Source organism: Nelumbo lutea, chromosome 7, assembly GCF_056320005.1.
Source record: "Nelumbo lutea isolate HS-2025 chromosome 7, American lotus-T2T, whole genome shotgun sequence".
NCBI classification, from domain to species: domain Eukaryota; kingdom Viridiplantae; phylum Streptophyta; class Magnoliopsida; order Proteales; family Nelumbonaceae; genus Nelumbo; species Nelumbo lutea.
The window spans coordinates 61,990,090-62,011,992 of record NC_142690.1 but is presented as its reverse complement, the minus strand read 5'-3'; the positions used below and the strand labels follow the sequence as shown (position 1 = coordinate 62,011,992).

The 21,903-nt window shown below is 40.2% G+C and overlaps 1 protein-coding gene across 1 annotated transcript in view; it reads right to left on the bottom strand.

Moving 5' to 3' along the window:
• The window catches only part of ABCD2 (ABC transporter family protein), an 83,576-nt gene that overhangs the window by 44,181 nt on the left and 17,492 nt on the right, over positions 1-21,903 (bottom strand). Inside the window, exon 6 of the mRNA XM_088956383.1 lies at positions 2,606-2,834. Coding sequence (XP_088812509.1) covers positions 2,606-2,834 — 229 coding nt within the window. The remainder of the gene's footprint in view (positions 1-2,605; positions 2,835-21,903) is intronic.

Sequence of the window (21,903 nt, the reverse complement as noted above, 5' to 3'; positions counted from 1 at the left end):
CTTTCCTTGGGTGTGAACACCTTCGTTGGGAGTTACTGCTACTCCATATCAGGTATATCCCTCTCCTACCTTTTGGTTTCAAATCTAATTCGGTTTAGGTTCAAGATTGATCCTTGAAAATGCAGATTTTCTAAAACAGGGAATGCGATTCCTACATGAGAGAGAAATTTTTGAAATTTTGCCCAACCTACCTGTAGGGTTCGGCCATCCATATGATGGATCTCTCATCCCTTCAGTTCTAGCCACGTCGCCGCTGCTGGCCCTAAAACACTCTGCAACACCGCTCTTTCTTTGCCTCTGTTTAACATATCCAACTATCGCCGTTCACTACCAACGTTGGTTCTAAACCTGTCTTTTCTTTATACTGCAATGCACAAATTGAGAGTTGCAGTTGATCCTACTTTTCTCGAATTTACTAAATCTTCAGCAACTTCTGCACAAATTGCCTCAAACCTCCTACGGCCAAGGTCGTAAACAACTCACTATTGCAGTCTTCAAAGGAAAAAAGGAAAACACATGATTACCAATTTGTGTCAACTCTAAACCACCGCCATCCACAACACCTCTAGTTGTGAAGACTGACCAAGATTAAAAACCTCTTGTCGAAACTCCTTTATTTTATCATCAACATGCCTTTGCAGATTCTCCTCTATTGGCAAAACTAAACTCCCCTCCTGCACCTCCTTATTGGAAACTGAACTTGCACCATATACCAGTAAAACCTCCACTGAATTGATAAGAAGACAAGCTTCGCTTCCCTGTTCAGGAAAAACCGCACTATTGAAAGTTGATGCTTCTTCTTCCACTATATTCTCTACAACTGCCACTTCAACAGGAGCTTCCACCTTTACCCCTCTTAACTCCAATGTTTTCTGCTAAAACCCCACACACTTGATGTGGAAAAAGGAGAACAAGGCTCGGAACCACCTCGACTAGATGAACACCTCTGTCCTGTGGCCGAATCTCTTTTTGGCATCCACACAAAGTTCATAGCATTAGTTGAAAGGGGGTGAGGAGGAAGAAGAGGAAGGAGGATCTCATTTTTCTATATTTTTAATAAAAATCTCTTATATTAAGAAGAATGAAGAATGCATAGCATTAGTTGAAAGAGGGGGTCTAGAAAAGAGGTCGGGGGCGACTTTCTTTTCCCTTACCTTTCCTTCCCTTCCCTTCCCATCCCTTTCCTTTTCTTTCTTTTTCCCTTTTTTCTTCTCTTTCTTTCTTTTTCTTTCCCTTCCCTTTCTTTTCCTTTCCTTTCCTTTCCTTTCCTTTCCTTTCCTTTTTTTTTCTTTTTATTAGTCTTTTTATATGAGGTGTGCATAAAGCACATGGGATGTACACCTTTTGCACCTGAGGCATACGCCTCAGAGGTGTCAACACCTCTAGCATGTGCTTCAGGGTGTTTGGGAGCACCTCACCTAGAGGCATTGAGGCACGCCTTCAGGCGTATGCGTCCTACGCCTTTTAAAACATTGGTTGAGACTTTAGAGTGTTATCTCAACACCCTTTAACTGCTTTGTAATTTTTCCTTAATTCTTCTCTATTTATAAAAAAGGCCATCTTGATCAAAACTTGCAAGCACATCCATGTTACAAATTTGTTTAAGCATCCAAGGCCATGTTTGAGAGTGCTTAAAAATAAGTGCTTATTCGAAATAAGTGTTTATTTGGGTTGGGACCAAACCATTAAGCACTTATTGGTGTTTGGGAAATAAGTCCGAAATAAGTGCTTATTTTAAAAATAAGGGCTTATTTTTTGACCCCAAATTTCCAGCTTTTTTAAGTGCTTATACAATAAGAACTTATTCAATTTTTTTCTTCCAAAATTATCCCTAGTTGAATTTTATAAAAGTGCTTTCATAACAGTACTTTATAAAAGGTACTTTCGTAAAAGTGCTTTTATTAAAGTGTTGTTTTTTATCAATCTTTTATTGAAGTGCTTTCATAAATGTACTTCCGTAAAAGTGTTTTTATTAAAGTGCTTTTCTAAAAGTGCTTTCATAAAAGTGCTTTCACAAAAGTACTTTTATAAAAGCACTTTCATAAAAATGCTTTCGTAAAAGTATTTTCATAAAAGTGTTTTTATAAATGTAATTTAATAAAAGTACTTTCATAAGGGTATATTTTGAAAATTTGAAAGAAAATGAAGGACAAGACTACCAAATGCCTAATATGAAATAAGTGCTTTTTTTAAACATGTACTTGAAAAAGTTGGATGTCAAATGCAAATAAGTGCTTATTCAAATAAGCACTTGTTTTTAAGCACTTATTTTTAACATAAGCACTCCCAAACATGGCCTAAGTAGCAAACTTACGCATTCCTTAGATCACTGGAATCTTTTTAAGGTACCTCACACCTTGTCATTCTTTATCAGTTCCTTTTCATATCAAAAGAAAGGCATCCATCTAAGCTGTAAACATATTTATATACTTTCTAGGATGATCACTCTCAACCAGGAGAATTTTTTTTTCCTAACCAGGAAAAATATAAGAACTGATCACTTTACTTGTCTTACCACAAAACTGATTTACTAAACAAAGAAAAAAAAATGAATGCAAGTTAGGAAATACACTGAGAAAGGAGGAGAAAACAATGAAAGCAATACCTAGTCGATCAATGACAGCTGAAAAGGCACTGATAGCCTGAAATTGGTATACGATGAGGGAAAAATCTCCAAGGATATGATTAAAAGCAGAAACAGACTGGTTGATGACTCCAAATTCAATTTTTCCAGAGAAGTACATTGGAGCAACAACTGCAGCAGGCAGAATCTGAATCAGGTAGCGGTAACCATTTGTGAAGAACTCCAGATTTCTAGAGGAAATCAACAATTTCTGCAAAATAAACAACAAAACTCATCAAGATAGGATAAAATCATAAGCATTCATTCAGGAACCTAATGCAATACTCTACTAAAACCACAAAATCTTTCTACAATGGCATCCTCATGTAGCCAGCCCCATATAGTTGGGATAAGGCCTAGGTGATGGTGATAGGTTTCTTTATATGGGTAGTGGAAGATTCCATTTGGATGGAAAAAGAGTTTATCAAATGTAATTAAAATGCAGAATTTTGAAGTAAGGACAGAAATTGTTTGGAACCTAACATTCTTAATGCCATTAAAAGAGATTGAAGAATCTAAACAATTGCTAAGAGGCACATCTAAACCCCAGAAATGAAAAACAAACTTTTGAAAATTAAAGAAATGTTATGCTTAAGCCTTCTGTTGTTGAGGCCACAACCATGGTGAGTACTAAGCCTTGGCCTAGTGGGGTTAAAAGTGGTGGCAGTGAGAATAGAGAAGAGAAGAAGGACCTGGTGTGTTGATCACTGCAAGAAGCCAAAGCACACCAAAGACACTTGTTCCACTCAAGAATATCTTTTGATCTCTGCCCCCCCCCCCACCCCCCAAGAACATATTGTACTCCTGGGTTAATTCACAGTACCCTTTATCATCTTTTGTCCAATTCTCCGCACAGAAGTCCTTGATGACATTCTCAATATTCAGCAACCCTTTATCATCTATTGTACTCCTGGGAAGAAAGAAATGCCAGGATCTTTAAATAGAGGATGCTACTTAAGGAAATGTTGATAGAGAATCTTTCTATTAAGGTGGCTCACTAGATGAAGACACTGGATGCCTTTGCTGATTTTATGCCCCTCAATATCTTTAGGAATTAGTAAGATGGATTAGGAGATCCAATAATGGTTTGGCGGATGGTTTAGATAAACAAGGAGTAAATAGACATCATTTATTTTGGGCTCAATGTTAATAGGGTGGTGGGATTCTATGTTGTAAAGGGTGTTATTGCTAACAACTTTGTAGAGATAATGGGCGGAATGGGCCTTAGTTTCTTCGTTTTTCTTTAAGTTATGGTTATGACTTTTGCTAGTAGATAGTGGACCTGTTTTCTCTTTTTTATTGTTGTCTTTAGTGATGGACGCCCTACTAAGGGCACTCATGTAATTGTCCCTATTTTTCATATCAAAAGAATAAAAGAGATCATTGGGGACTGAAGAGAGGTTTTGAACTACTCTCTCTTCTTCTTCCTTTTCTTCCATCACTTCTCTCTCTTCAATCTCCTTTTCTCCTGTTTCTTTTTCTTTTAATTCAGATTATTGCAGGTGTGATAAACAGCTTGGTATCAGAGAAGGTTCTCACCTTCTTTTCTTTCTTCTCTCTCTGCCCATACACAGTGTGTATGGAGAATTGATTGGCTGATTAGGGAGCAGCTTATGTAGCCTAGTTGGGAGGGCTTTTGGAGAGGTTTTGTGAAGTTTTTCATCCCCAATTGAAGCCCAAGGCAAGTTCTTGGAGTTTTTTCCCGAAAACCCTAGACAACTGAAGAAAACTAATTACAAGTCCTAGAGACACTTTGAAACTGGCACTTGGAGATTGTAGAGAACACTGATGTGGGCCCCACAGCTACGGTCCCACTGTGTTCGTAGGGTAGAAGGTGTTCTAGTCTTCCTAGGGTTAGCTATTGGTTATTTAGTTGTTTCAGTTGTTATTTATTTCAGTCTTATTTTTGCTCTATTTGTTATGTAAAGACTAAGGGCAGATCTGTCCTTTCCATGTAATGAGCATAACCTATAAATATTAATTAAAGTGGCGGCGGCAGAACATTAAGCTTCTGCTCCTCCTTTTCAACTCTCGTGTTCTACCGCTTCTCCTCCCTCTTCTTCCTCTTTTCTCTTTACCTTTCTTCTTATTTTCGAACCTGAAATCCATTAGGGTTCAAGACTGGTAACAGTCCTGAACTTCTACTGAGATCAAAGGGTAGCCTTTAGATTTTCATTAAGGGCAATTTGAGTTGGACAGGATTCTGGAACCTCTGGTAGGAGTGGTTGAACTTTCTCCTCTTCTTCTATTCGGACGGGTCTTCTAAAACTATAGATTTGGTTGTTTGAAGAGAAGTTTTTTGCTTGGAATAGAAATTATAGCTTAGTTGAGACTTATTGTGATATCCATTTCACTCAGTGGAGCAAACTGAAGGAGAAACCAAATATCCAACAGATTCTGGGTTTGGACATGGGGGATCAATGGAGAATCTTTTTGGGGTAGTGACCATTGTGAACCTGGATGGGACCAATTATTTAGCCTAGTCTCAGTCAATTAAGATATGCAGTAGAGGGAAATGCGGTTACATCAACGGGAGAAAGAAGAAACCGGGGGAGGATGACCCTACCTATGAGAGGTGGATGCAGGAGAATTACACAATAGTGGGTTGGTTAATGAATTCTATGCAACCACATATTAGGCAGCACTACTTGTGGATGGGAACTGCAAAGGATGGGTGGGAAAGTGTCATGAAGACCTATTCCCATAAATCAAATGTTGCTCGGGCATACAAATTGAAGAATGATGTGAATAATCTAAGACAAGGGGAGAAGCCCTTAGCCATTTACTTCGCCATGCTAAAATCTTTTTGGCAGGAGACTGATTTGATGGAGACTATGGTTTGGGGGTGTACAAAGGATGCTAAAACACATAGGAAGTTGGTTGAAAGAAATCGAGTTTTTGAGTTCCGTACCCGGAGTATGATATAGTGAGAAAATTTTTTGGCAAAGGATGAGGTGACTTTATCTCACGCTTATGCTATGGTGAGTAGTGAGGAGAGCAAAAGACAAGTTCAGTCTATAGAACTATAGGATTGGGTCTTAACCCTATCCACTCAGAGAGTCCAGATCTAAATGTGATTCAGATCTAGAAACCTCCTAATGAGATTAGGAGAAGGTTGATCTAACCTACAGATAAGATAAGGGTTTGCCCTTATCACTTAAAGGGAATTCTGATCCAAATATGATTTGGATCAGCAACTTCTAATGGGATTAGGAGCTGATTCCTTTAAGGTTATAAAAGGAGGGGGTGGCAGCCTTTAGACACACACACTTCACATCTTGTCTTCAGAGCTGAAATCACAGAAGAGAGAATTCAGCATTACTGTGCTAAATCTCTCTTGCCGCCTCCTTCCTGCTGCCGCCATATCTGCCAGTTCGATCCCCTGTTCTCAGTGGGAGTGATCAAGATCAGATCTTGATATCAGTCCTTTGTGAAAGGGCTGATTGGAAGTAGTGCTCACATCTCATCCAGCTGATTCTTGCGAAGGATCCGGTTCTTGTGAAGAATGCTGCTGATTCTGCTCCATCCTGCACTACGCCATCTTCAGTGGGAGCAGTTTTTGGTTCCTTCCTTGGGCGTGAACACCTCCATTGGGAGATACTATTTCTCCGTATCAGGTATATCCCTCTCCTACTGTTTTTGTTCAGATCTGGTCGGGTTCTTGGTTCAAGATTGATCCTTGAAAAATATGATTTTTCTAAAATAAGGGAATACGATTCCCAGTAAGATGGAGAGAAATCTTTGAAATTCGCCCATTCTATTCCGCAAGATTCGGGCATCCATACGATGGATATCTCATCCCTTCAAATGTAGCTACCTCCTCACAGAGTGAATAGGGGCATAGTGGTGAGAAGTCGATGGGAGAGCAACTAGCAATTGCTAGGGATGAGTATGAGAAGTATGGCTGAATAATTAGTCACCTGGAGTCTACTACTATTGCACCTACTTCATTAGAGATAGTTCCCTCTTCATCCACATATGCCCATTCAGGTTTTCATTCTACTACAAATAGGGCAAGGTGACCCACTTTGAGAGGAATAAGGCAAGGTGACCCACTGTTAACGACTGTAGAAGGGTAGTATAGAGCTTTTATATTAAGTTATATGTTAATTGTTTAGCTGATGTTGCTCTCACTTAAGTGAGGGCATAAGAGTAATTCTTGTTTATTTAGAAAAGTATAAATGAAGGCTGGCCAACTAGAGAAGATGTTTTCTTCTCTCTAGTTTGAATGAAACTGTTCTTCTTCTTCTCCTTCTTATCTGAAATCGTATGGACACTATATCTGAATTTTATCATGGTATCAGAGCCACAATAATCAGTTCAGATCAGTCTCCTTCTTTTCTCTCTATTCTGGCATTCTCTCCTAGGGTTTTGCAGAATTCTCACTGATAGCTAGGAGTTTTTCAGAAAGAAAAAAAAAAAAGGACTGGTCGTTTTCTCCTTCTGGTGTTTTCATGCCTCCAATGAGTGTTGTTGTTGTGGTTTTGTGTGGTTGGTAGAAAACCCTCTACTCGGCAGTTCGAAAAGGGTTGGTTTCGTGAGGATGGTGACAGTGCAGATTTGGTAAAACAGGTACATGATCTCTGAATCAAATTGTGTTGTGTAGCAGAAAAAAAAAATTGATATGTTGCAAAACTAAATGTCCTATTCGTGAGGTGTATTGTGAGGGTTTATGGTGCTGACAGTGGACGGCAGCAGTGGTGTTGTTACTAACAGTGGTGAAGAATTGTGAGTGTTGTTGCGGAAACCTATGATAGTAGGAACCCTAGTAGTATTCAGTTGTTAGTGTGTAGCGTGGTGACTAATTAGTGCAGTAGAGTGACAACCTAGTGGTAGAAGTTCTCCCTTTTTCCTTGTGCAGTCATGGGAGACAGCAGTGAATGCAAATCAAGTGTGATGGTCCCTTCTGATTATTTGATTGTGCAGATGACTTCTATAAAACTGAATGGTGAGAATTATGTGCCTTGCGTTAAATCTGTTGAAGTTTTTCTGAAAGCCAAAAAGAAAGTGAAGCATGTGAAGGAAGAAAAACCCCCAATTAATTCTCAAGGATATGATGAGTGGGAGCAAGAGGATGCTCAAATTATGACATGGCTATGAAACAATATGGAATCCAAAATCAGTGTGAACTTCATGTTTTTAGATACAGCCACGGAAGTCTGGGATCATGCAAGGAAGCTTTATTCTGGACAAGATAACACTAGTAGGGTTTACCAACTATACCAAGAGTATTTCAATTTGCAACAGGGGAATCAGAGTCTTGAGGACTATTATGCAAGTATGAGAAATCTGCAAAATGAGTTGAATGCTTATCACCCTCTTACACCTGATGTCAAAATTCAGCAACAACAGAGAGAGCAGTTGGATGTGACCAGATTTTTAGTAGAAGTCTGAATATGAACCAGTAAGGGCACAAATACTAGGTGGGTCTGCTCTTCCCTCTCTTGAGGAAGTGTTTGCTCGTCTTTGGAGGATCTCAGTTGGACCCACAGAGAATTCCACTATATCAGATAGGTCTACATTTGCAGTTACAAGAGGAGGAGGCCGTGGTGGTAGAGGAGGTCAACCTAGCCGTGGTAGTGGTGGTGGACCCATGTATGGTAGTGGTGTGGACCCATGTATGGTCGTGGTGGTGGTGGAATGTATAGTCGTGGTGGTGGTCATGTTGGAGGTCGAGACTCAGGGGGAGCCCGTGGTAGAGGACATGGTAATACTCAAAGGAGGTGTAAACGTTGTGGTATGGAGGGACATAGTATCAACTTCTGCTATGATCTACATGGCCCACCTTCAACCTGGGCAAATCATGCAGCCGTAAATGGTGGTGGTTCGAAACAAGAATCTCAACATACTAATCAGATACCCTCTACATCTACAGATGCCTCCAAAAAGTACAGGTTGAGTGTTCCACGGGATGAGTATGAACGGTTTATTCAGGGTACATCTGAAGGGATGAGAGATCCATCATATGGATGGCCGAACCCTGCAAGAAGGTTGGGCGAAATTTCAAAAAATTTCTCTTTCCCATCTGGGAATTGCATTCCCTATTTTAGAAAATTGTATTTTCAATGATCAATCTTGAACCAAACCAGACCAGATTTGAAACCAAAACGGAGGAGAGAGATACCTGATACAAAGTAGCAGTAACTCCCAGTGAAGGTGTTCACGCCCAAAGAGATAACCAAAACCCGCTTCCACTGAAGATGACACAGTGTGTGGTGAAGCAGGATCAACATGATGGCTCTTCAGCAAGAACCAAATTCCTCAGCAAGAATGGAGTAAAGGGCTGGTGAGCACGACTTCAGATTGCTTCTTCTACCAAGAAGCAATATCAAGAACAATTCTTGAGCACTCCCACAAGTGGAGATTGAACTAGGTAGGGCCGGCAAGAACAGGGAAGAACTCTGCAAATTGTTGTCTCGTGTCTGGTGTGTTTTTTCATGTCCACCCTGCTCTCTTATTTATAGACTTAAAGAGACAACCACCTAATCTGATTAGGAGTTTCTTGATCCAAATCTTTATTTGGATTTGGACTCTTTAAGTGATAAGGATAATCCCTTATCTTATCTGCAGTTCAAGATCAGCTTAATCCTAATCAAATTAGGAGTTTCCTTATCCAAATCTTTATTTGAATCTAGATTCTTTTAAGTGGATAAGACTTATCCTCTTATCCTTATCTGTTGATCCAAACCCAGGTCCGCCCCTATTTAATTAATCAAATTAACACAGTTCGAAATTGGGCTTTAGGCCCATTAAGTTTATGTGCTCACTTAACCTCTTAACCTGCTGCCCAGTTGGCTCTCTTTGTATGGCGTGGGACCCAAACATTGATCTACACATCAGCCACATGGGTTCAGCCCAGCCTTTGTTACAAGGCCTAGACGAATTCACTGTAAGAGACAGTGAACCCCTGAGTCCATCACTATAGACTCTTAATGGGCCCAACATTTACACTAAATGGTCCTTAGGTCCAGCCACCTTATGAAAACAATGGATTGTGGGCAAATGCAAGACTAGCCCATCAGGTATTACCCTCAATGATCTTACACTTAACCTCTCAGCCCATAATGATCAAACATTGCCCGACAAGAGAGGACCTCTCCCTCGGCTACAGGGAACAGTGTTGCACTCTCTACTCACATGGATCCCAGGAATTAAAACCTTTGACAAAACATTGTGAAACCATAATATATATATATATATATATATATATATATATATATGTATATCTCTATATAAATATATTTTGCAAAAACAAATTTCAACAGTTGAAATCAATTGCCAGCAGTTTAGGTTTCCATCAGAGAGAGGGCATTCCCGATCATTCACTTTGTCCGACAAAGGGACTAATCCTATCACTATGATCAACATACCCAGGTTTTGACCCCCCCCTAAGGATCTTAGTGATTGGCATATCAAAGACAGCCCAATCCGACACCTGGTGTAGTACCATAATCAAGTCTAGGGGTTAGGTGTAACATTCCAGTTTTGCCCATCTATCTCCAAGGTCCAGGGCAATACTGGAATTTTGGTCTGGTTCAGGGTTTCAAGAAAACCCACACTGCATGTACCTCAGGTCTCACCCTAGCAACTGAGACAAGCCACCCAACCAACTTGGCGACACATCAGTGTCAGCCTTGGTAGGATAAATCTCCCCATATCTATCCAATGGCTGTGAAGATTCTAAAGTAACACGAGTCTCATAAGTGTCCAATTTAAGGGTATTACACAGAAGCACACCACAATGACACGAATCAATTATGTACTTTATTCATTTATAATAAATGTCAAAAGATACATTAATCTGATTGGAGCTAAGGGCATAACTGTCTAACAACATCTCAACAGAACACGGCTACCCTTGCACACTCAGGTACGACTTGTCTGGCATCCAAACCTTCCCATTGGATTATAGATTCTGGAGCTTCCGATCATATGACTAAGACTTCAGGTGTGTTTTCATCCATTTCTCCATCCACATCACAATATGTTCCTCTTGCCAATGGCTCTACATCTGCCATATGTGGTGTTGGTAATGTTGACATAGACTCGTTATCCCTATCCTCAGTTTTATATGTTCCCAAGTTTCCCTTTAACCTGATGTCTGTTAGTAAATTGACTAAGTCCCTTAATTGCTCTATAACTTTTTACCCTCCTCTTGCATGTTTCATGATCTCAAGACGGGGATGAAGATTGGTGGAGGGCATGAAGCTAGTGGACTGTATTATCTTGATGGAGGTGGTTCAACAACAGCCCTTCAAACATCTCTTTCTCCTCATTAGTGGCACTACAGACTTGGTCATCCGTCTCTTAGAGCTCTTTAGTTACTTGTTCCATCATTAAGTCGTCTTTCTACTTTGAATTGTGAGTCATGTCAATTTGGGAACATCATCGTGTTCCCTTTCGTAATAGAGTTGATAGTCGTACATCGAGTCCTTTTTCTTTAGTCCAGTCAAACATCTAGGTCAAAATAAAATAGTGTCTTATAATGGTTACAAGTACTTTGTAATTTTTGTTGATGATTATTCAAGGATAACATGGCTTTACCTTATGAAAGAAAGGAGTGAATTGTTTTCTGTTTTCCAAAAATTTTATGCTAAGATTCGCAATCAATTTGGTGTACACATTAAAATTCTCCATTCTAATAATGGTTGCGAGTATTTTTACACACCATTTCAAGAATATTTGGAATAACATGGCATTATCCACCAAACCTCGTGTACCTAAACCCCTCAACAAAATGGGGTGGTTGAGAGAAAGAACCATAACCTTTTAGAAACTGCTTGGTCCCTCTTACATCATATGAATGTTCCCAAACCCCTTTGAAGTGATGTTGTACTTACATCCTACTTCCTTATTAACTGCATGCCCATGTCTATCCTTGAAGGTCAGCCCCCATTCTCTGTTTTGTTTCCCACGTTGTCTCCTTTTCCCCTTACTCCCAGAGTTTTTGGATGTGTGTTTTGTTCATAATCTTGGGCCTAGAATGGACAAGTTAGATGCTAAATCCATTAAGTGCATCTTCCTTGACTATTCCAAGACTCAAAAAGCGTATAAATGTTATAATCCTAGTTCTCGGCATTCTTTTGTGTGTCCTGATGTTACATTCTTTGAGTTTGTTCCTTTCTTCTCCGAGTCGGATGTTTCTTCTCTTTTGTTGCTATCACCTCCTCTTCCAGTTCAAGTTGAGGACCTCGTTCCCCTTGTTCCAGTTGTGACCGAGTCTTTGCCTCCAATGCAACTACCTGCAGAACGACCACCTATCCGGAAAGTGTATACACATCGTCAAGCATTGGCTCCTCCTCCAGCTTTGTCTCCGTTGACAGATCCGACAGTTGTTACCACCCCAGCCCCAACCCCAGTTTCTGACCTTAATCTCCCTATTTCTTTGCGGAAAGGTAAACACAATTGCACTCTTCACCCCATTTCCAATTATGTTTTTGTATCTCACCTTTCGGCTTCCCATCGCCAGTTTGTTTTTATGTTATCCTCTATCTATGTTCCCAAGGATATCCAGGAAGCTCTCACTTCTCCAGGGTGGCGCCAAGCAATGGAAGAAGAACTCTTGGCCCTGACTCGTACTCATACGTGGGACCTCACCACTCTTCCGCCTGGTAAGCATGTTGTGGGTTGTAAGTGGGTGTACACGGTTAAATACTTACTTGATGGGAGTGTTGAATAATCGAAAGCTTGGTTAGTTGCCAAAGGTTATTCACAACTATATGCTATCGATTACACAGACACCTCTCCAATTGCCAAAATTGGGTCAATTCGTGTTCTGATCTCTCTCGTTGCTATATTTGATTGGCCCTTGTTTCAGCTTGATATCAAGAATGCTTTTTTACATGGTGATCTTCTTGAGATTGTGTACATGGAGCAACCACCAGGGTTTGTTGCTCAAGGGGAGGCTGACAAGGTATGTAGATTTAAGAAGGCTATTTATCGACTTAAACAATCTCCCTGTGCATGGTTTGGGAGATTTAATGAAGTGGTGAAGAAGTTTGGAATGAAACAATGTCAAGTTGACCATTCCGCATTCAGCTATGAATCCAATGTTGGGAAGATCCTATTGGTTGTATATGTAGATGATATTGTAATCACAGGCAATGACAAACTAGGGATTGACAGGTTGAAGACTTACTTGCATGATCACTTCCAAACAAAGGATCTTGGCAAATTAAGATACTTCCTAGGGATAGAGGTAGCGAGGTCCAAGAATGGTATTAATCTGTGCCAGAGGAAATATGTCCTTGATCTGCTAGAAGAAACAGGGTTGTTAGGTGCTAGACCAGCTGAAACACCCATCGAACTGAATGTTAAGTTGAGCAGTGATGCAGGTGAAGAGTTTGAGGATCCAGGAAGGTACAGAAGGTTGTTGGGTAAGCTAAATTACCTAACCATCACTCGACCTGATATCTCATTTGCAATTAGTGTAGTGAGTCAGTTTATACAGAATCCTCGAATTCCACATTTAGAGGCAGTCCTAAGGATTGTGCGGTGTTTGAAGGGAGCTCCAGGTCGTGGTTTGTTATATAAGAGTAGAGGAAGTCTTGAGATAGAGGGATACACAGATGTTGATTGGGCCGGTTCCATATTTAACAAAAGGTCCACTACAGGGTATTGCACTTTTCTTGGTGGGAACTTAGTGACATGGAAAACTAAGAAACAAACAGTGGTAGCAAGAAGCAGTGTAGAGGCTGAATATAGAGCCATGGCACATAACATGTGAACTAGTGTGGTTGAAGCATCTCCTAGAGGAGATGGGATACTCGAATGACACTCCTATGAAGCTATATTGTGATAATCAAGCTACAGTTTATATCTCCCCCAATCCAGTGGTTCATGAAAGGACAAAGCATGTAGAAGTTGATTGCCACTTTGTACATGAGCAGGTGCTTAATGGAGTGATAAGTGCAACAAATTTGAACACAGGAAATCAATGGGCAGGTCTGTTTACCAAAGGGTTGAATCGGGGAAGAGTGGACTACATATGTAACAAACTAGGACTATATGACATATACTCACCAGCTTGAGGGGGAGTGTTAGAGTCGGCTGTAGAAGGGTAGTGTAGACCTTTTTTAAGTTATATGTTAATTGTTTAGCTGATGTGGCTCTCACTTAATTGAGGGAATAAGAGTAATTCTTGTTTATTTAGAAAAGTATAAATAAAGGTCGGCCGACTAGGGAAGATGTTTTTTTCTCTCTAGTTCGACTGAAATTGTTCTTCTTCACCTTATCTGAAATCGTACGGACACTACATCTGAATTTTATCACCCACTTTTCCCCTTTTTGTTCACTTTGATTGTGGATGTTCTTGGGAGATTGATTCATAGAGCTGATTCGAGGAATTTAGTCAATCTACAAAGAGGATGGAGAGTAGGAAGGGAGGAAGTTCCACTTACACACTTGTAATTTGCAAATGATACAATTCTGTTTTGTGAAGGTTGAGACACAAATTGGACTAGGAACCTAAAATTGGAAATACAACTCTTCGAGCAAATGTCTAATCCAAAGGTGAATTTTGACAAGAGTTGTATTGCGAGGGTAAACATGGAGGAGAGGAAAATAAGAGTTTATGCAGGTGAGTTAGGCTGTGCAATTTTGGATTGGCCTTTAAATTACTTAGGCCTCCCCCTAGGAGATAATCCCAAGAAAGAAAGTTTTTGGAACCCGGTGGTGGAAAGATTCAAGAGAAGGCTTGCTTCTTGGGGGAAGAATTATTTATCCTTGGGAAGGAGGACCATTATGATTAGGTCTACCTTAGCTAACTTACATGTTTACTTCCTGTCAATGATTAAGATTCCAACCAAAGTCTCAAACATGTTGAAAAAATTAATGAGGGAGTTCTTGTGGGAGCTAGGAAAGGAGAAAAAGGATCATAAGGTGGGTTGGGAGGTGGTAACTAGAAGAAAAATCCTAGGAGGTATTGGGATAGGGAATATTAAGAAAAGAAACATGGCCTTGCTAGGGAAGTGGTTGTAGAGATTTCCTCTGGAAAGGGACAAATTGTGGACGAAGATAGTGGCTAGCATTCATGGGCTGGAGGATAATGGTTAGGATCTTGGAATTCTGGCAAGAGCTACAGCTGCATCTACATGGAAAGCCATCCATGAGATACTTCCAATGTTCTCTCCTTCGATCAGGTATGGCTTGAACTCAGGTAACCTAATAAAATTTCGGGAACAAACTTGGGTTGGGGATTCCCCTTTGATGGAACAGTTCCCTTCTTTGTTTACTCTGTCAGACTTGAAGAATGAACCTATTTCTTCCTTCTTAGTTCCTTCAAATTCAACTTCTGGCTTTGGGTGGAATCTAAGCCTGAGAAGGACCATTAGGGGTATAGATTTGGACTGCATTTTGACATTGCTAAACATCCTTGATAATGTTTTCCCAGACCCTCTAAGGAAGATATCAGAATTTGGACCCCCTCCTCCTCAGGTGCCTTCTCCTGTGCCTCTTTTTTTGAAACCTTAACTCATCCTCCTACTCCTCTTGGGTTGCCCTTCCATGCTAAAGAGGTTTGGAGTAAGCCCATTCCTCCTCGGTTGGTAGTTTTTGTTGGGAAACTTTCTTGGAAAGAATCAACACAAGTGACCTACTTCAAAGAAAGATACTTAATTCTTGTTTATCCCCTCCTTTCGGTTGTTGGGTGGATGCCACCTAATCAGGATATGATAAAGTTAAATTTCCAAGGCTGCAGTTTTGGCAATATAGGCAACTCCAGAATTGGAGGTATTTTCAGAATTAATGGGCACTTTTTAGCTCCTTTTTTTTTTTTTGCCCCATAGCTTATGGAGACTCAACTAGGGTGGACCGAAGGCAGTATAACATGGATTTAAGGTTAGCACACTCAACCTCAAGATTTAAATGGTTGAAGATGGCTCACCTTAAGGCAAGGTGATCCCCTCTCTCCATTACTCTGTCTTAGTAGCAACTAGCAAAGGTGTTGAACAGACTTGTGAACAAGGGAGCAGAAACGGGAATGATAGAAGGTTCCAGAGTTGGTAGGGAAGGATTATCCAATGTCCATCTTCAATTTGCAAATGATACATTAATCTTTGTTGATGCTTCAGTGGAACAAGTGTTAAGGTTGAGGGCCATTCTCAAGTGTTTTGAAACCCTATCTGGTCAGAAAATTAGCTTAAATAAGAATGCCATGATTGGAGTTGGAGATATTTTTCAATCATTGTTAGAGGAGTATGCAGTATCTTCAGGTTGTGGGTTGTCTTGTAGATTAGTTCCCTTTCGCATATTCAGGACTCCAAATTGATGCAAAAGCCTCAATTCCTTCTATTTGGCAGCCAATTTTGGACAGGATTGATCAGAGATTGGAAGGTTGGTAGGCAAAGTATCTATGCTTTGGTGGGAGGATCACATTAAACAAAAATGTCTTGTCTAACCTCCCAATTTACCATCTATCATTGCTTAAAGTTCCACCATCAATGGAAGATTAAATTCAGAATATGTAAAGGGATCTCTTATGGAACGTTGAGGGTTTTGAAAAAAAAAAAGTGCCATCTAGTGAACTGGGATTGGGTGTGTAGGGCCAAAGATGGAGATTTAGGGATAATGAGAGCAAGGGTATTTAATAAGTTGTTGGGAAAGTAATTATGGAGATTTGGTGTTGAGAGAGAATTTCTTTGGAGAAAGGTGGTTGCTTGTAAGTATGGTGTGGGATGTGTGTGTGTAAGGGAATTATGAGTTTTCAGTCAGCACTTGTAAACTATGTATATTCAAGGTTGGGGATGGAGCAGATAGAGAATTTTGGGAAGATGATTTGTTAGGCATTAGCCGATTATGTGATTTGTGTCCAAGACCTTATAGATTGAGCAAGAAGAATATTTTAATTGCTGATTGTTATGAATTAAATCAAGGAAGAGTGGTGTGGTGACCAAAATTCAGAACGTTGCTCCTTGATTGGGAGGTTGAGGAGTGTGTGGAGTTATTAGCAAATTTACACTTAGTTGAGTTACAAGTAGAGAGAAATGATGTGGATGGTGGAAAGAAAGTAGTTCGTTTTTTTTTTTTTTTTTCTGTGTGTGTGTTTGAAGTCCTATAGAGTTTTGGCAAGGAATGAAGTGGAGAAGTCGGATGTGAAAGAAATTTGGGAAAATCCAATTCCTCCTAGGGTGGGGGCTTTTGATTGCTAGTTGGATTAGATAGCATTCTTACCCAGAATCGTATCAAAAGCAATGAAATCCAGATGGCAGGCAGGTGCTACTTATGTTTGGTCAAAGAGGAGAATGTGTTACATCTTTATTTTGAACACTGTTTCTCTAAGTATATTTGGAGATACTTCTTCAGCCTTTTTAATCTTGATATTTTCCCATTGGCTTATTTTGAAGAAACACAAAAATAGCGTGGAAATATGTTCCCTTGAAATCTGGAAAGAGAGAAATAGAAGAACATTTGAAGGCCATTCAAGTGCAAGGATCAAATTATCTCAATCATTGGAAAAAAGGATTCTGGAGTGGATTTTAATCTTGCCTGAATTTGAGAGGGTGTCCATGGAATCATTAGAATTGGTTGTTGGGTTGATCTATTGTACTGTTTTTGCCTTTGATTTATTGTTTTATCTTGAGTTTTTTCTCTTGTTGGTGATTTCCCATCACTGTTGGCTGTATTTTTTTATCAATTAATGAAAATTCTTTTTTTATTTTATTACCAAAAAAATAGGATGGGGTCTTGGCATTAAAACATGAATCAAGGACATTAAGTAAATAACAAATCTATTCAGAGTGGCATACAAGTGGACTCCATGTTCAGCCAATAACATGACTAAATCATTAGGTAGACAAGGAAAAGGAAGAAACCAAATGTATAGGGGACTGATTTCCCAAGGAGGAGGCTTATGAAATAAAAAAGAAAGAAATAGCAATGAGAGTAAGAGGTGGGTGGCTTGTGATAGGCCAAACAAAGGGGTGTTAGATCTTATGGTCCATGTACAAAATTCTTTTATTCAAAATCAATTGCCAACTGTTTCTAATAAAAAGGAAACATCCAAACCCAACCAACCCTCCCAGGCCTAACCAAGTCCAAGCCTGGCCCAGTTTTTGTTGGATTAAGCTCAGATTGGGCATGTGTCTGAAAACTCAGGCTTTCACCTCAGGTAGGCCAGGCTTGAGCCAGAGGCCCAAGTCTTGGGATTGGAACTGAGTTGATCCTAAACCCAACCCAAGCCATACAAGTTGCAACCTAAATGGTTAAAATCCTGTAAATTATAACAGCAGTCCCTCTCCCTCTCCTTAACCATTTTAGAAAATCTTTGTCTTGCAGTTATTAACCCAGAAAGAAAGCAGTTCAAAATGGTGGGAAAAATTTAAAATAATGTTTAGACCAAAAGCTAGTTTACTCATTATTTATCAAAAAAAAAAGCACTAAATATTGTGAAGATGCAACTATCTACCTTGTGCAACCTTCTTTTTTTTACCCAAGAATTAGACAAATCAAATACTGAGCAGTAAAACACAACCCAAATAAACGAAGCAATAAGATCAGCTTCACATAGATGTGCAAAACTATCATAATACAAAACTAAAAATACTAATTGATCACAGAGAGTATTCTGCAAAGTGGCCTTGACCTTAGGTATTTCCCCCAAAAAAGCTAATTGGAAAGCTGTTTCACTAATTGACTAAAACCAATAATGTATCTCAGTTTGGAGACTCATATTTCTATAATGAATCCTTTTTGATCAAATGGCAAGTGTAACTTGCTATATTATGTTATGTCCTAGCCATTGTTTTGTAACCTATTGTGTTGTGAAGCCAATAAAGAAGTCCTTAGTCCCCTAAGACCTCCTGATAGGCCCCCAATTAACCTTACGTATGCTAGGAGAAAGAAAAGGCAGCATAAGGGGGAGATAATTAGACATGGGGCATTTATGGAGGATGTCAGAAGGGAATAGGAAGAGTCTTGGGGCATTTATAGCTATGTCAGTTATGAAAAAAGAAGAGTTTTTGGGCATTTATAACTAGGCCAGCTGGGCATTTATAACAAGGGTAGCAGTCAAGAGATTGAAAAGGTCTACCTTTCAAAGAAAGAAGGAATTTTATTCAGAGACTGGAAGAGTTGCAAAGCTCTGTTATCCTGCGGCCGTGCGCGTTGTGAGTCCATCCACTATTCCTGGAGTTACTGGTTGGAAGTGCTTATTCATTGGCAGGACCTGCCTGATTTTGAAGATTCTTGGGAGCCTTTTGACCTACTTCGAGACCAATTTCCTCATTTTAACCTTGAGGACAAGGTTAGACTTTGGGCGGCGGGTAATGATAGGCCCCCAGTTAACCTTACGTATGCTAGGAGAAAGAAAAGGCAGCATAAGGAGGAGATTAGACATAGGGCATTTATGGAGGAGGTCAAAAGGGAATAGAAAGTGTAGTTGTTCAAGACTACTATCAGTCTTGATCACTAAGAAATTTCAGGTTCGAAGAGAACAGAAAGTGAAGAAAAAGGAGGAGAAAGAATGGTGAGAGAGCAGTAGAACACAGTTTTGAGGAGAAGAACAGAATCTCAATATTCTGCCGCCGCCACTTTAATTTAATATTTATTGTTAGACAGTTTTGTAGGCCCTTAGCTTCAATCAAAATGATGTACTTTATGAGTTTATTGTACATGAATAAAAGTGCATATTTGATTCATGTTCCATTGGTATGTTTCTATGTGATACCCTTAAACTGGACACTTAATGAGACTCGTGTTAGTTTAGAATGTTCACAGCCAGTGGGTCGGTCTGGGGAGACCTATCCTGACAAGGCTGACACTGTGGTGCCACCAAGTCGGTTGGGGTGGCCTGTCTCAGCTGCCAGGATGAGACCCTAGGCACATACAGTGTAGGATTAATTGAATCTATGAACTGGACCAGATTTCCAGTATTGCCCTGGACCTTGGAGATTGATGGGAAAAACTAGAAAGTTACACCCGACCCCTAGACTTGATTATGATACTGTACTAGGTGTTGGATTGGGTTGTCTTTGATATACCAATCAGTGAGATCCTTAGCGGGGGTCAAAACCTAGGTATATTGGGACAGTCTGAGAATTCATCTGAGTGGGTGATCATAGTGACAGGATCAGCCCCTTTGTCGGACAAAGGTAATGATCGGGGATGCACTCTCTCTGATGGAAACCAAGACTGTCGGCAGCCGATTTCAATTGTTGAGATTTTGTTTTGCAAAATATATTTATATAAATATATGCTTGGTTTCGAAATGATTTGCAAAAGGTTTTAATTCCCGGGATCCATATAAGCAGAGAGTGCAGCACTGTTCCTTGCAGCCGAGGGAGAGGTCCTCTCTTGTCGAGCAGTGTATGATCATTATGGGCTGAGAGGTTAAGTGTAAGGCCATTGAGGATAATATCTGACGGGCTAATCTTGCATCTGCCCACAGTCCCTGGGTGTTACAAGGTGGCTTGGCCCAGGGACCACTTAGGGTAAGTGTTGGGCCCATAGAGCCCATAACATGGGTTTCGGGGGTGCAATGTCCATAACAGTGTATTCGGCCAGGCCTTGTAACAAAGGCAGGGCTGAACCCATGTGGCTGATGTGTAGATCAATGTTTGGGTCCCATGCCATACAAGGAAGCCCAACTGGGCAGCAATTTGGAAGGCTAAGTGAGTACATAACCCTAAATGGGCCTTAAGCCCATTTCAAACTGGGCTGATTTGACCAGTCAATTAAAAGGGGCGATTCTGAGATGGATCAGCTGATAGGATTGGGCCTAGACCCTATCCACTTAGAGAGTCCAAGATCTAAATAAGATTTAGATCTGGAAGCCTCCTAATGAGATTAGGAGATGGCTGATCTGATCTGCAGATAAGATAGGGGTTATCCCTTATCACTTAAAGGGACTTCTAATCCAAATAGTTATCCAATATCACTTAAAGGGACTTCTAATCCAAATATGATTTGGATCAGCAACTCCTAATGGAATTAGGAGTTGATCCCTTTAAGATTATAAAAGGAGGAGGGGGCGGCAGCCTTTAGATAGGCAACGAAAAACGCTTGTCTTCAGAAGTAAAATCACAAGAAGAGAGAATTCTGCACCCTACGAATACTCTCTTGCCGCCTCCTTCCTGCAGCTGCCACCTCCAGTAGTTCGACCTCCTACTCTCTACAGGAGTGATCAAGATTTGATCTTGATACCAATCTTTTGTGGAAAAGATTGATTGGAGCTGTATTCACAAGCCATCCTGTTGACTCTTGCGAAGGGTCAAGTTCTTTTGGAAGAACATTGCTGAATCTGCTCCATCCTACACTGCGCCATCTTCAGAGAGAGCAGATTTTGGATCCTTCCTTGGGCGTGAACACCTCCATTGGGAGATATTGTTTCTCTGTATCAGGTACATCCTCCCTCTTACTCCTTTTGGTTCAGATCTGGTTTAGTTAATTGTTCAAGATTAATCCTTGAAAAATATGTTTTTCTAAATAGGGAATTCGATTCCCTGCAAAGATGGGAGAAATTTTTTTTTGAAATTCGCCCAATCCATTCCACAAGATTTGGGCGTCCATGTGATGGATATCCTATCCCTTCATTTATATGTTATGCTAGTCATATGAAAGGACACGTCTTCCCTTGGTGTTTACATCATAACACATAACAATATAAAACTGAAAAGTAAATAACAACTAGAATAACATAATCATAAATCGACCACAGCTGTGACTACATACATTCTACCCTACGAACAGAGTGGGACCACAGCTATGGACACATCAATGTTCATCAATGTTCTCTACACTCCCCCTCAAGTTGGGAGTAGATGTTTATCATTCCCAACTTGGATAGATCTGCTTCTAGCTTCTTTCTTGATACGGCTTTAGTGAGGATGTTCGCTAGTTGCATACTGGATGTGATGTAAGGGAGGCATACTTCTAGAGATGAGACCCTCTCTAGTATAAAATGCCGGTCAACTTCAATGTGTTTGATTCAGTCATGCTGCATTGGATTATATGCTATATTAATGGTTGTTTCATTATCACAATACAGCATCAAGGGCTTCTCATACTCAATGCCCAACTCCTCAAGTAAAGATCTTAGCAATAGGATTTCAGCCACTCCGTTGTCCATGGACCTGTATTCTGCTTCAGCACTTGACCGGGAGACAACACTTTGTTTCTTACTTCTCCAGGAAACAAGGTTTCTTCCCACAATGGCACAATATCCTGAGGTAGACCTTCTGTCATCAACACTCCCAGCCCAATCAGCATCTGTATAGACCTCCACCTTTATGTGGTTGTTGTTCTTGAACAGTATACCCCTACCCGGGCATCTCTTCAAGTAGGCT